Source organism: Nerophis ophidion, linkage group LG02, assembly GCF_033978795.1.
Source record: "Nerophis ophidion isolate RoL-2023_Sa linkage group LG02, RoL_Noph_v1.0, whole genome shotgun sequence".
Lineage (NCBI taxonomy): Eukaryota > Metazoa > Chordata > Actinopteri > Syngnathiformes > Syngnathidae > Nerophis > Nerophis ophidion.
In genome coordinates, this window is record NC_084612.1 from 63,816,944 (window position 1) to 63,831,943 (window position 15,000).

The 15,000-nt window shown below is 37.5% G+C and overlaps 1 protein-coding gene across 2 annotated transcripts in view; it reads left to right on the forward strand.

Moving 5' to 3' along the window:
- megf6b (multiple EGF-like-domains 6b) overlaps positions 1-15,000 on the forward strand; it is a 187,312-nt gene that overhangs the window by 171,512 nt on the left and 800 nt on the right. For both annotated transcript variants that reach the window (XM_061888339.1, XM_061888344.1), the window contains 16 exons: positions 397-525; positions 594-725; positions 1,759-1,887; positions 1,964-2,092; positions 3,195-3,323; positions 3,394-3,522; positions 4,797-4,925; positions 4,993-5,121; positions 6,960-7,088; positions 7,179-7,310; positions 7,379-7,507; positions 7,581-7,712; positions 10,632-10,760; positions 10,834-10,962; positions 13,189-13,317; positions 13,393-13,521. In XM_061888339.1, coding sequence (XP_061744323.1) covers positions 397-525; positions 594-725; positions 1,759-1,887; positions 1,964-2,092; positions 3,195-3,323; positions 3,394-3,522; positions 4,797-4,925; positions 4,993-5,121; positions 6,960-7,088; positions 7,179-7,310; positions 7,379-7,507; positions 7,581-7,712; positions 10,632-10,760; positions 10,834-10,962; positions 13,189-13,317; positions 13,393-13,521 — 2,073 coding nt within the window. The remainder of the gene's footprint in view (positions 1-396; positions 526-593; positions 726-1,758; positions 1,888-1,963; positions 2,093-3,194; positions 3,324-3,393; positions 3,523-4,796; positions 4,926-4,992; positions 5,122-6,959; positions 7,089-7,178; positions 7,311-7,378; positions 7,508-7,580; positions 7,713-10,631; positions 10,761-10,833; positions 10,963-13,188; positions 13,318-13,392; positions 13,522-15,000) is intronic.

Sequence of the window (15,000 nt, forward strand, 5' to 3'; positions counted from 1 at the left end):
CTTTCAATTTATCTTATGTTTTCTATCGTAATTTTCATGTAAAATTGCATTCTAAATCCCCAGCTTCAAAATGCAACACGGAATGACGCAGGAGGTCCTTCATACCGACAGCCATCAGACTGCATAATGCATATGTCCTTCTTGACTGCACTTAAATGTAGAATATATTTAGAATATATTGATATTATTCATATATATATATATATATATATATATATATATATATGATATGTATATTATTTATTATTATTATTGTCTATTGTGAGCGAACTGTGGTGCTGAATTTCCCCCAAAGATCAATAAAGTGGTTAGTGCCGATTGTAGCATTCAAGAGTCCTACTGTGCCTTATCATAAAACAATGACATGCTGAGTCTTCACCTTTGTCCCTCGTGCAGCGTGTCCAAGCGGGCATTTCGGTCAAGGTTGCCAGATGAAGTGCGTGTGCGAGAACAACGCTCGCTGCGACGCGGTCAGCGGCCGGTGCACCTGCGCCCCGGGCTGGTCAGGCCACAACTGCAGGAAAGGTATCATCACGCAACAGAATGTCTTTGTTCAATCCGTGATGCTGATTTTTAACAAAATGGCGTGCCAGCATGCGACACGGGCCACTGGGGGACGGACTGCGCTGAGAGCTGTCACTGTCAAAACGGAGACGGAAACTGCGACGCGGTGACGGGACAGTGCAACTGTGAGGCTGGCTACACTGGAGTGCGCTGTCAGCATAGTACGTGCTCACCATGTCTCACTAATTTTAAAAGCCTACTGAAATGAGATTTTGTTATTTAAACGGAGATAGCAGGTCCATTCTATGTGTCATACTTGATCATTTCGCGATATTGCCATATTTTTGCTGAAAGGATTTAGTATAGAACATCCACAATAAAGTTTGCAACTTTTGGTGCTAAGAGAAATACCCTGCCTCGCAGACGATGACGTCACTAGTGTGGGGGCTCTTCACATATTCACATTGTTTTTAATGGGAGCCTCCAACAAAAAGTGCTATTCAGACCGAGAAAACGACAATTTCCACATTAATTTGAGCGAGGATGAAAGATCCGTGTTTGAGGATATTGATAGCGACGGACTAGAAAAAAAAAACGCGATTGCATTGGGAAGAATTCGGATGTTTTTAGAGACATTTACTAGGATAATTCTGTTGTGTTGCTAGTGTTTTAGTGAGTTAATTCTGTGTTCTATTCAAAAATTGCGCTAGAGCGCAATTTTTAGTTTTGGGGTTTGTTTTTTTATTAGATCGCAATTTTTGCCAGTCCTAAAGATTGTGCCAAGTTTGGTGAGTTTTGAAGCATTTTCAGGGAGTTATATTACAGCGCAAAGAGGCAGAAATAGCATTTTTTGCGAAAATTTTGCTTTGAAGGGATTTTTGCAAAATTTTTGTTGATTTTTGCCCCAGAAGATAAAATTATGAAATCTAGGTCTAAGTCAGCCCTACATAGAGGTTTTTGTCTCATGTCTGTACGACATTGCTAACGGAAGTTACAAGCAATCTGTTTTTTTTTTCCTAGGGAGCGCTGGAGCGCATTTTGGATTTTTGGGTTTTGTTATTTTTTCACTAGAAGCCAATTTTCGCCTGTTCTGATGTGTGTGTGAAATTTGGTGAGTTTTGAAGCATGTTCAGGGGGTCAAATTACAGTTCAAAGAGGCGTCGGAATAATAATAATAAAACGCTACAGTTTCAATAGGGTCCTTTGGCGGACCCTAATAATAATGATAACAATAAATTATTATTATGTCTTCAGAGTGTCCAGCAGGTGTGTTTGGTCTTGGTTGTCGCCATCGATGTCAGTGTGACAATGGTGCGTTGTGCGACCATGTGAGCGGCGCTTGTACCTGCCAGGTGGGGTGGACCGGAACAGTCTGCGAAAAGCGTAAGGAAAAATTCCACCCGAGCTGTCAAACTCCTTTTGAACATATTAAAGTATCGAAAGGATTTGTACTTTTCAGCGTGTCCTCAAGGATTTTTTGGACTGGACTGTCAGAAGAAGTGCGTGTGCCACAATGGAGGCCGCTGTGACCCGGCCAGCGGGGTTTGCTCCTGTCCTAGCGGCTGGATCGGACCGTTCTGCAACCAAAGTGAGTTTAATGTATGTGAATATGCATTGATATGTGTGCCTACATATATAAATGTGTATATTTACATTGCAATATTTGCAACATTTTCTCAATGACTTTTAAAGTGTTATTTACGAATCCACTGAAAAAAAGAATAATGGTGTCGTTCTCTTTTGGGCACATTTTAAAAACAATTATCAAATGTCTATCTAAATTTTATTAAGATTATTTTAACACCTTATTTTAAGTTATTTATAGGTGTAGCACATTTTTCTAAATGTTTTAAGTATATTAAAAAAGTAGTTTAATTTCTGCAATTAAAATTGTTTTTTAGTACTTTATTTGCCATAATATATTAATTTAGAGGTGTATTTACTTGGGATGTAAAAAAATATGGCGGTATTTTGGTTTTAAAGTTTTCACAATAATATTAGTCAATCAATCAATCAATCAATGTTTATTTATATAGCCCTAAATCACCAGTGTCTCAAAGGGCTGCACAAACTACAACTCAAACCACAACGACGTCCTCTGTAGAGCCCACATAAGGGCAAGGAAAACTCACCCCAGTGGGACGTCGGTGACAGTGACAATGATGACTATGAGAAACCTTGGAGAGTAGTACCACATATGTGTTCCCGCTAGAATCTTCAAGGTGCTTTTGTTGACCAGAGAGGAGATTCTGTAGAGGAATCCCGTTCTTTGGTTGACCTTTTTGCTTACCTTGGTTGCCATTTTATCACAGGAAAGATTAGCCTCTAGAATGGAACCTAGGTAGGTGATCTCATCTTTCCTGGTGATAACAATGTCACCCACTTTTATAGTGAAGTCACTGACTTTCTTTAAAGCTCCAAACTGAAGAACACTGCAGCAACTCGTCCAAAAGATGGCGCCACACAAACAATATCATCTTTTCAGTGCATTTGCTTGTTGTTGTTTTTTTACTATTTGTATTTTGTCCGTCAGCAAAAAAAATATACATTCGCTACACCGCTTTAAAAGTCGCAGGGCTCAAAGCGGAGGAACAATGTAGCGCCTTATATTCTGGAATTTACAATAATTTCCACTTTTGATCATTAGAGTTCAGCAGAAGGCAACACCATTTATTCTCTTCTCATGGCAGCTTGCCCAAGCGGTTTCTATGGCGAGGACTGTAACCAAACCTGCCTTTGTCGTAACGGCGGCGTCTGTCACCCGGCCAGCGGTCTGTGCGCCTGCACTGCGGGCTGGAGCGGCGCCAACTGCACAGAAGGTGAGCCTCAGGCCGCAAGGTGATGGTCAGCACCTGACAGGTAAATAACAGCTCAGCCTTTTTTTCCCAGAATGCCCTGCGGGTTTCTACGGGCTGGACTGTCGGCACCGCTGCCTGTGTCAGAACGGAGCCGCCTGCAACAAATCCGACGGGAAGTGCTCCTGTTCCAGCGGCTGGACAGGAACCGCATGTGAGCTGGGTAAGACGGGTCCGAATGTTAAAACCACACTTGGACGCGATATGAACCATTGCAAATGTTCATTGAGAACCAAGCGGAGGTTAACAAGCAAAAGCAATGTCCTTCCATAGGAAACAATGTAGAGGGATTTTGTCTCTTCCAGGGTTAAACTGTGAAAACATATATTTAATATATATATTATATATGTATATGTATTTAAAGGCCTACTGAAACCCACTACTACCGACCACGCATTCTGATAGTTTATATATCAATGATGAAATATTAACATTGCAACACATGCCAATATTTTAAATTTCCCGCGAGTTTCTTGTTGAAAACGTCACGGAATGTAAGGAAATATTAGCGCTGCACCAAACACAGCTAAAAGTCGTCTCTGTTCATGGCGTAATTACACAGTATTTTGGACATCTGTGTTGCTGAATCTTTTGCAAATTTTTCATTTAATAATGGAGACTATAAAGAACAATGCTGTTGGTGGAAAGCGGTGGATTGCAGCTGTCTTTAGCACCGATACACAGCCGGTGTTTCTTTGTTGTGAAGCTTTAACACAGAGCGGTCAAGCGAACCTGTTTTCTCTACGTCAACCAGCATGTTTTTGGATGGGGAAATTGTGATATATATCTTACCGAAAAAATCATTGGATTATTCGACGTCCTGCAGCAGCTGTGAGCTTGGCTCCTCGGCTTCTCTCTGAGACACTTCGTGTTCACCGCAGCCATCCGACCTCGAGGTATGTCTTTACGATCTTTAAAATCTCACTAAAACACTATTAAAACAATAAGCAGATAAGGGATCTTCCAGAATTATCCTAGTAAATGTGTCTAATTACATCTGAAACGATCACACTGCCGCCGCCCGGAGCCGTCGCTTTTTTATTTTTTATTCCCATTCCCCCTAGTCCTTCACTATCAATATCCTAATTCACAAATCTTTCATCCTCGCTCAAATTAATGGGGAAATTGTCGCTTTCTCTTTCCGAATTGCTCTTACTGCTGGTGGCTCCCATTATAAAGAATGTGAATATGTGTGGAGCCCTGCAACTCGTGACGTCACGCGCACATACTTCCGTTAAAGGCAGGGCTTTTCTATTAGCGACCAAAAGTTGCGAACTTTATCGTGGATGTTCTCTACTAAATCCTTTCAGCAAAAATATGGCAATATCGCGAAATGATCAAGTATGACACATAGAATGGACCTGCTATCCCCGTTTGAATAAGAAAATCTCATTTAAGTAGGCCTTTAACATTTTTAAATCAATTGTTTTCCCACAGAGTGCGTGGCTGGTAGTTTTGGGGCCGACTGTCAGCTTGAGTGCGAGTGTGAAAATGGCGGCCGGTGTGACGGACAGACGGGGCGATGCAGCTGCAGCCTCGGTTGGATGGGAGAACGCTGCCAGGAAGGTGAGGAGTGTAAACTAAATCTCATGCAACATAACATCGCTTTATGAGGTCTCACTGGTTCTGTCAGCGTGTGAGCCTGGCACGTTTGGCGCCCACTGCCAGGAGAGGTGTCAGTGTGGGCACGGGGCGTCATGCCATCACGTGACTGGAGAGTGTCGCTGCCCGCCAGGGTGGAGAGGAAAACATTGTGACAAAGGTATGGACACCAACAATATTTTTGCAGTGTTTTGGAAAATATATGTGTGCTATTTTTTGTTTCCAACGAATCGAAAGCTTAAATATGTATCTAAAAGTACATGCATATATCAAGGTGTAGCTACAATTTTTATGAATATATTCAAATTTGTCTCCACATTGATTCATCTAAAAGTGGATCTACATTCCTGCAATACAAAAATCATATCTACATTTTATTTTTAAATCTTCTAAAAGCTGTATGTACTGTATATTTTCCAAATTTCTTGAAAAATAAGTCCACTTTTCTGTAATGTTTGAACTTTTTTCAATTATTTATATTTGTCCCCCATAATTTCATTTTAATTTCAAATGTATTTTTGAAATAGTTGTATAGCAAAATTTACATGTGGGAAATGTCTGAATAAACTTTTACCCTGTTGCTACTTTTTAAAAGTATTAAAAAAAAATAGTTGTGTATTTACAATTGTGTAATAGAAACAATTACATTTGGAAGTGTGTTCATTATTTTTGCAATAGTTTTAAATACAATATTCATTTCTATTTAAAAAAAAGCATAAACAAATTTGAAATATGTTTTCCCCAATTTTGCAATATTAAAAAACAAATATATATATATATGTATGTATGTATATGTCTTAATTAGATGATCCAGAGAATAGTGCTCGATACCGTGGTAGAGCGCAATATATGTATGTGTGGGAAAAATCACAAGACTACTTCATCTCTACAGAACTGTTTCATGAGGGGTTCCCTCAATCATCAGGAGATTTTTGACGATTTAGGGAATTCCTCATGAAACAGTTCTGTAGAGATGAAGTAGTCTTGTGTTTTTTCCCACACATACATATATATATATGTATATATGTATATATATATATATATATATATATATATATATATATATATATATATATATGTGTATACATATATATATATGTATATATATATTTATATATGTACATACATATATATATATATGTATGTACATATATATATATGTATATACATATATATATATATATGTATATACATATATATATATATGTATATACATATATATATATATGTGTATATATATATATATATATATATATATATGTATTACAGACGTTTTGTTTTTTATATTAAAAATATATAAGTTATTGCTACAGTAAATGTTTGTAATATTGTTTCGAATGTATAAGGTCTAATATTTGTATTACTATACTTTAAATTTGTTCATAGACATATTTTAAAGACTTAAGTATGTACATACATTGTCTGCATGCTATTTTTAAATCTCCTTAATGCTTTATCGATATTCTTGCATTCATGTGAATTTATCTTAAGGTGAATTTCCATTTGAAAACATCTTTTAGACAATATATTTAATCATGTAGCTAAATTCCTGCAGTATTTTTCAAAAGTATATTTATAAGGTATCTACAGTTTTGGAAATTAAATTACAAAATATTTAAAGGTGTTTCAACATATTTGCAATTTAAATAAACAACAAATAATTGACATCCGAATAGCTCCTGCTGCTCCAGGCTATGATTATAAACAATGTGAGGATGTGAGGAGCCCTCACACCGGCGACGTCACGCGCACATCGTCTGCTACTTCCGGTACAGGCAAGGCTTTTTTATTATCGACCAAAATTTGCGAACTTTATCGTCGATGTTCTCTACAAAATCCTTTGAGCAAAAATATGGCAATATCGCGAAATGATCAAGTATGACACATAGAATGGACCTGCTATCCCCGTTTGAATAAGAAAATCTCATATCAGTAGGCCTTTAAATAATTTGGAGTATAGGTGAAGAGTTTAAGCAAATCTATTGTTTGGTCTTCTAGCATGTCTGCCAGGTTCCTATGGGCTGGGTTGCATGCGGCGCTGTAGTTGTGCTGCGGGTACTTCCTGTCATCACGTGACCGGAGAGTGCGGCTGTCCTGCGGGACTCACTGGCAGCGGCTGCGAACAAAGTAAGTACTGGTAGTAACTAAAAGTAACTATGAGTAAATGCTCTGCTCTACCTGCATGGTGACTGCAGCTAAAACATTTTTCTGTCTTAGTTTGCCTCCCTGGGACCTTTGGGCCGAACTGCAATCAAGTGTGTCAGTGCTCTGAGACCAACCAGCTCTGCCACCCAGTGTCCGGATTGTGCTACTGCGCCCCAGGTTTCCACGGACCCAAATGTGACCAAAGTAAGTCCGTCAGGAAAAAGGATGACTGAAAAAAGTGCTGCTAAACTTAACTTTTTAACCACGGTCAGCATGTGGAGCGGGTCGTTACGGTCCAGACTGCGCCAGGGCGTGTGGGTGTGACAATGGGGGCGTGTGCGTGGCGTCCACCGGCGCCTGCCAGTGCCCCGCGGGCTTCATCGGAGCCCGCTGCAACATCAGTGAGTCACGTGACCCGGCTGTCAAGCAAATGACGTCACCAGGCTCAATGTCTTTGTGTCTCCGTGGCGACAGCATGTCCTGACGGCCGCTACGGAGCGGACTGCTCTCAGGTGGCCCATTGTGGGGACGGACCAGCCCGGAACGACCCGGTGACCGGTCGCTGCCTGTGCCAGCCTGGACGCAGAGGAGAACACTGCACACACAGTGAGTGCGCGTCTTCTTCTCCTTGAGACAAACCGTGTAGTGGTACGCCAGCTCCACCTAGTGGCATGCCAAAGAATCACCTAATTAGGTATTCAAACACAGTGTTACTGTTCAAACTGTGTGAAATGTAGCAGTGGCCAAAACTATGAGATATACTTGTTAAATAAAACCTCTGCCTTGTTTTTAATGAATACTTAGGCCTACTACGCTACTGTATTTTAATGTCTATCGTTATGGTGGTACTTGGAGAGCCAAGTGTTTTCTGAGGTGGTACTCAGTGAAAAAAGTTAATCAATTAATCTGTTCCAGCGTCAAACTGTGGCCATTGTGGACTGGGTATTACCTGAGCAGATAGTAACTTGTGAAAGTTCTAAACCGTCATTTAAGTGTAAAAATAAGTGAACTATTGTAAAATGATGTAAATAACATGGAGCGTTGTGTTTATTATTTCTGTGAATGAACGATGGGTTCCCTTTGCGAGTGCTTTGAGTATCTATTAATAGAAATGCGCGATATAAATCTAATCCATTATTATTATTATTAGTTGTGTTTCTAATTTTGTAAAGTTCTCTTTTATGGTTGTCATCGCCTTTTTCCTGTCAAAGGCAAAGAAAAAGCTCGTTATTTTTTTTTTTTTGTCCTTTTTTTAATTTGAAATTGTACCATTTTTAGGCTGTTTGAGGGTAATAAATCATGGAAATAATCTATTCCAAAGTCAAACTGTTCCCATCATTAAACGTCTTTTTAGCGATACAACGTACTTTTTGTCATTCAAGTGTAAAAAGAAGTGAACTACTGTAGAATAATACATTCTAATAAATAATACATAAGAAATTCATAATAAATAATACCTCCATAAGGTTAGTATGTTGTATGTATTCCTTGTGTTTCTCATTTTGTACTGTTGCAAAAAAGGGTGTCATCACCTTTTTCCTGTCAAAGCCAAAGAAAAAGCTCTCATTTGATTTTCGATCAATATATTTCTTAGTCCTTTTATTACGTTTTTAAATAAATATTGTACCATTTTCAGGCTGTTTGAAGGTAACAAATGATGGAAATAATCCGTTCCAGGGGGCTTCACGGTGGCAGAGGGGTTAGTGCGCCTGCCTCACAATACGAAGGTCCTGCAGTCCTGGGTTCAAATCCAGGCTCGGGATCTTTCTGTGTGGAGTTTGCATGTTCTCCCCGTGAATGCGTGGGTTCCCTCCGGGTACTCCGGCTTCCTCCCACTTCCAAAGACATGCACCTGGGGATAGGTTGATTGGCAACACTAAAATGGCCCTAGTGTGTGAATGTGAGTGTGAATGTTGTCTGTCTATCTGTGTTGGCCCTGCGATGAGGTGGCGACTTGTCCAGGGTGTACCCTGCCTTCCGCCCGATTGTAGCTGAGATAGGCGCCAGCGCCCCCCGCGACCCCGAAAGGGAATAAGCGGTAGAAAATGGATGGATGGATGGAATCCGTTCCAGGGTCAAACTGTTCCAATCATAAAACCTCTTTTTAACGATACAACATACTTCTTGACATTCTTATCCATCATTCATGTGTAAAAAGAAGTGAACTACTGTAAAATAATGTAAATAATATTACGGAGTGTTGTTTTTATTCCTTTGTTTCTCATTTTATACTGTGGTTGGGGAAAAAGTAGTCTTTTATGGTTGTCATCACCTTTTTTCTGTCAAAGCCAAAGAAAAAGCTCCCGTTAGAATTTTGATGAATATTTTTTCAGTCCTTTTACTACTTTTTGAAATTAAAATTGCACAATTTTCAGGCAGTTTGAGGGTAATAAATGATGGAAATAATCTGTTTCAGGGTCAAACTGTTCTCATCATACAACCTCGATTTAACGATACAACGTACTTTTTGACATTCTTAACTGTCATTCAAGTGTAAAAAGAAGTGAACTACTAGAAAATAATGTAAATAAACTCATGGAGCGTTCTTTTTTTTGTCACGACAGTACAAAATGAGAAACACAATAAAAACAAGTTATCCTTTATGGTTGTCCTCACCATTTCCAGTCAAAGCCAAAGAAAAAGCTCCCGTTTGATTTTCGATCAATAATTTTTGTAGTTCTTTTACTACTTTTCGAAATGAAAATGGTACCATTTTTGGGTTTGAAAGTAATAAATGATGGAAATAATCTGTTCCAGGGTCAAACTGTTCCAATCATAAAACCTCTTTTTAACGATACAACGTACTTCTTGACATTCTTATCCATCATTCAAGTGTAAAAAGAAGTGAACTACTGTAAAATAATGTAAATAACATTACGGAGTGTTGTTTTTCATTTTATACTGTGGTGGGGGAAAAAGTAGTTTTTTATGGTTGTCATCACCTTTTTTCTGTCAAAGCCAAAGAAAAAGCTCTTTTTGATTTTCAAACAATATATTTTGTAGTCCTTTTATTACTTTTTGAAATTAAAATTTAACAATTTTCAGGCTGCTTAAATGATGGAAATAATCTGTTACAGGGTCAAACTGTTCACATCATAAAACCTCTTTTTAACAATACAACACACTTTTTGACATTCTTAACTGTCATTCAAGCGTAAAAAGAAGTAATGTAAATAACCTTATGGAGCGTTCTTTTTTTTTTCACGACAGTACAAAATGAGAAACACAATAAAAACAAGTTATCCTTTTTGGTTGTCCTCACTATTTCCAGTCAAAGGCAAAGAAAAAGCTCCCGTTTGATTTTCGTTCAATATTTTTTGTAGTTCTTTTACTACTTTTTGAAATTAAAATGGTACCATTTTGGGGCTGTTTGAAGGTAATAAATAATGGAAATAATCTGTTCCAGGGTCAAACTGTTGCCATTATAAAACCTTTTTAAAAATACAACACACTTTGAAATACTTAACGGTCATTCAAGCGTAAAAAGAAGTCAAGCACCCTCTACCTTGTGAAATCTTTGGTCAGGTTGTCCTCCAGGCTGGTACGGCTTAAAGTGCGTGCAGCGTTGTAACTGCAGCAACGGCGCCTTGTGCCACCCGGTGACGGGCAACTGCACCTGCGGCCTGGGATGGACCGGTCCTCACTGCGACACAGGTGAGACCGACTGTGGCCCTCACACCTCGGCAGCTTCTTCTTCAGCTGACCTCTCTTCTCTCTCGTGTCCCAGAATGCCCGCAGGGTCAATTTGGCGCCGACTGTCAGCTGACGTGCAGGTGTGAAAATAATGGAACGTGTGACCGAGTGAGCGGGGCGTGTCAGTGCGCTCCAGGACACTACGGACACGTGTGTGAGCACGGTGAGGAAAAGACTCAACACTTGGGTACTAAACTGCGGGTAGTAGCAGGCTTCCATTAGAGGTAAGGCGGCAATCAAGGAGATGCCTTTATACTGAAAAAAGAAATAAAAAAATACTTTTATTTCAATGAAAAAACAATATTGATGGAAAAATAATTCAACTATGAAAAATAACCAGTTAAAAATGTGATAAATTCAATTATTAATAAATAAAATAATTAATTACAAGAATAAAGGTGTGTTTTTCAGGAAAAAATATTCATTCAACAATAAAGTTGCCTTTTTAGGAGGAAAACACAATATTTAAAAAATATTTAGGAAAAAAAATAGCAATGTAATAATAAATTACCGATATATTTTTAAAGGAAAAATATGTTTAAAGCAAAAATAATTCCAATTTGTATTCATTATTAATTATAATAGGTATTAGAATAAAACATTTGAGACAGAGGAGGTTTCTAAAATGAGTACAGTGTTTAGTAGTAGAAAGGAAACCTCTATTTGTGATTTCTTTTTAAATAGTTAAGGCCTACTGAAACCCACTACTACCGACCACGCAGTCTGATAGTTTATATATCAATGATGAAATATTAACATTGCAACACATGCCAATACGCCCTTTAAGTTTACTAAATTGCAATTTAAATTTTGCGCCAAGTATCCTGTTGAAAACGTCGGTATGATGACGCGTCTCGGATTGTAGCGGACATTTTGTTCCAGCCCGATCCCAGCTATAAATCGTCTGCTTTAATCGCATAATTACACAGTATTCTGGACATCTGTGTTGCTGAATCTTTTGCAATTTGTTCAATTAATAATGGAGACATAGAGGAAGAAAGATGTAGGTGGGAAGCGGTGTATTGCAGCTGCCTTTAGCAACACAAACACAGCCGGTGTTTCCTTGTTTACATTCCCGAAGGTGAAGCTTTACTATGGAACAGAGCGGTCAAGCGAACATGGTTCTCGACCACATGTCAACCGGCAGGTTTCGGTGAGAAAATTGTGGTAATAAGTCGGCTCTTATCGTAGACATGAGCGGAGCTTGCGTCGTTCCTCGTGCCCCTGTCAAAGAGGCAGCTGCGTGGCTTCCCTCAGAGACACTGGCGGTGGCCACACCCCTCCGACTTTCAGGTACGACAGTATAATCTCACTACAACACTAGTAACACAATAAGCAGATAAGGGATTTTCCAGAATTATTCTAGTAAATGTGTCTAATAACATCTGAATCGCTCCCACTGCCCTGTCTTTTTTTTTTAGTACTTCACTCTAACTTTCCTCATCCACAAATCTTTCATCCTCGCTCAAATTAATGGGGAAATCGTTGCTTTCTCGGTCCGAATCGCTCTTGCTGCTGGTGGTAATGGTTGTAAACAATGTGAGGATGTGAGGAGCTCCACAACCCGTGACGTCACGCGCACATCATCTGCTACTTCCGGTACAGGCAAGGCTTTATTAGCGACCTTTATCGTGGATGTTCTCTACTAAATCCTTTCAGCAAAAATATGGCAATATCGCGAAATGATCAAGTATGACACATAGAATGGAGCTGCTATCCCCGTTTGAATAAGAAAATCTCATTTCAGTAGGCCTTTAATCAATGTTTTAAGGAGCTCTGAATAGACATAAAGTTCAAATTTTACAAGGAAAGTATAAAGAAAATCTATCAAGAGCAGGAAAAAATGTTTTTAAGTGAATAAAATCATATTAACAGTTATTTTACAATGATGTAAATAACATTGCTGTTTACAATATTATCAAATATATTTAGATTTTTTAATTGTTTGTATATGATCTATGAAGGTGAAACACTGTGCTAGATATTTGTGTTTAGTTGATCATATTCCCCACAAATACTGATTATTGAAACCATTTATATCAGTGGTCCCAAACCTTTTTGTAGCTGCGGACTGGTCAACGCTTGATTTCTTTGTCCTGCGATTCTTTTTTTTTTTTTTTTGTCATGAAAAAGGGAGGGGTTTTTTTTATGTTGATTTAATACAAAATAAAGAAAAAACAATTTTTTTTTAAATAATAAAAAATTATTCTGAGGCCCGGTGGTTGGGGACCACTGATTTATATCACAATAAAATATGCACCACGATTATTAAAATTGCACAAAGTTTTGGTCAGCTTTACAGATGCCACGTGTAAAACAAGGTGTTTATTAGAGCAGAGGTCACACATGAAAACATTCTTTATCTTCTTCAACATGTCGTCTGCGTCAGTGTGTCCCCACGGTCTCTACGGACCCTTGTGTCAGCGGCAGTGCAGCTGTGAGGACGGCGCTTCCTGCCATCTGGCGTCCGGTCAGTGCGTGTGTCCTGCTGGGCGCCATGGCGCTCGATGCCAAAAAGGTCAGTCGCGTCGTTTGGCGTCCACACGCAAAGTGCTGCCCGCTGGTCGCCCACGTCGGTATTGTCCTGTTTCAGTGTGTGAGCGAGGCACGTTTGGTCACGGCTGCGGGAAAGTGTGCGACTGCGACGACGACGCGCCGTGTGACCCCGTGACCGGAACGTGTCTTTGTGCTGCGGGACAGACCGGCCGGAGGTGTGACATCGGTGAGTGGATCCTCGTTTGATTTCCTGACCAGCACGATTCAGATTTTTTCTCTTTCATTATTTTTAGTCCCCATGATTTTTCCAAAAATTTTTTATCCAATTGAAATTAAAAATCCCTTCCATGTCCAGACACACATTTTAATGTTTTTTTTAATTAACAATTTAAGTTTTTTTTGTTAATAATACATTAAAAAAATCAACAAAATGTCAAAAAATTATATAAACTATTTTTGAATTCAGATTAAAACAGGATTTAAAGGTATTTATTAAGAGTAAATGACACAATTTTTTTTTAATTTTAATTAGTATTTTTTTATTTGATTTTTGCCTTAAAAAAATATTAAATCATATTTTTGGCTACTATTATATATATATATAATATATATATATATATATATATAATTTTCTTTTGCAGTTCATATTTTCTTGAACATGTTGCATTAAAATTTAAAAGATTTTAAAGTATTTTGCACATAAGTTTTTTGTGTATAAAGTTAAATTTTTAAGCTACAAAACATTTTGAATAAAAAATACAGATGATTTAAATCTATTTAGAATACATACACTTTGTTTTATTTATTTTTTTACTTAGTAATTGTTAATTTTTTTTTACTCTTGCAATAAAAAGGCGATTTAGTCATACTTTTGGCCACATTTTTAGCAAGATAACTATAGAGGTTAATTTTAAGTGTGCCGTTTGTATTTTTAATATCTTTAAAATGGACATTTTTTTGAGAAAAACATTCATAAAAAAAGGTTTCAGTTCATATTTTTCCAACATTTTGCATTAAAATTAAAGATTAATTTTTTTTTTATACATAAAGCAGATTTTTTATTACAAAGGTATACACATTTTAAAGGTAATACAACACAATTATTTTTTTGCTCAGAATAAAAACAGATGATTTAAATGTATTCATTTAGAGTACACATTTTTTTTGAGTTCATATTTTTTTTTCAACATTTTGAATTAAGTTACATTTATGAACAAAAAAAATTATGCAACATGTAAAAAAATATATTTTGCTTTTAGACTAAAAAAGGGATGATTTAAGGGTATATATTTAGTGTCAAGAGACTAATATGAATTAAATTTTAATGATTAATTTTTTACATTGTTTTCATCTTGCATTAAAAGATGAGTCAATCATATTTTTGGGAACACAATTAAAAATACTTTAAAGTATTTTGTACATAATGCTGTTTTGTTTTTTTAATAAGTTTAAAAATTTGAAACGAAAAATTATGTGACAATTAAAAAAAATACTAGCTATTGCTCTCAGAATAAAAACAGATAATTTGAAGTTATTTATTGAGAGTACACAAGTTAAAAAGTATTTCTTTTGAATTCGTAATTTTAAATTGTTTCACTCTTGCATTAAAAATATGATTCATCCATTTTCTACCGCTTGTCCCTTTTGGGGTTCAATTGCGTTTTAATTTCACCAACATAAATATAAAGACACTTTTAATCTACCC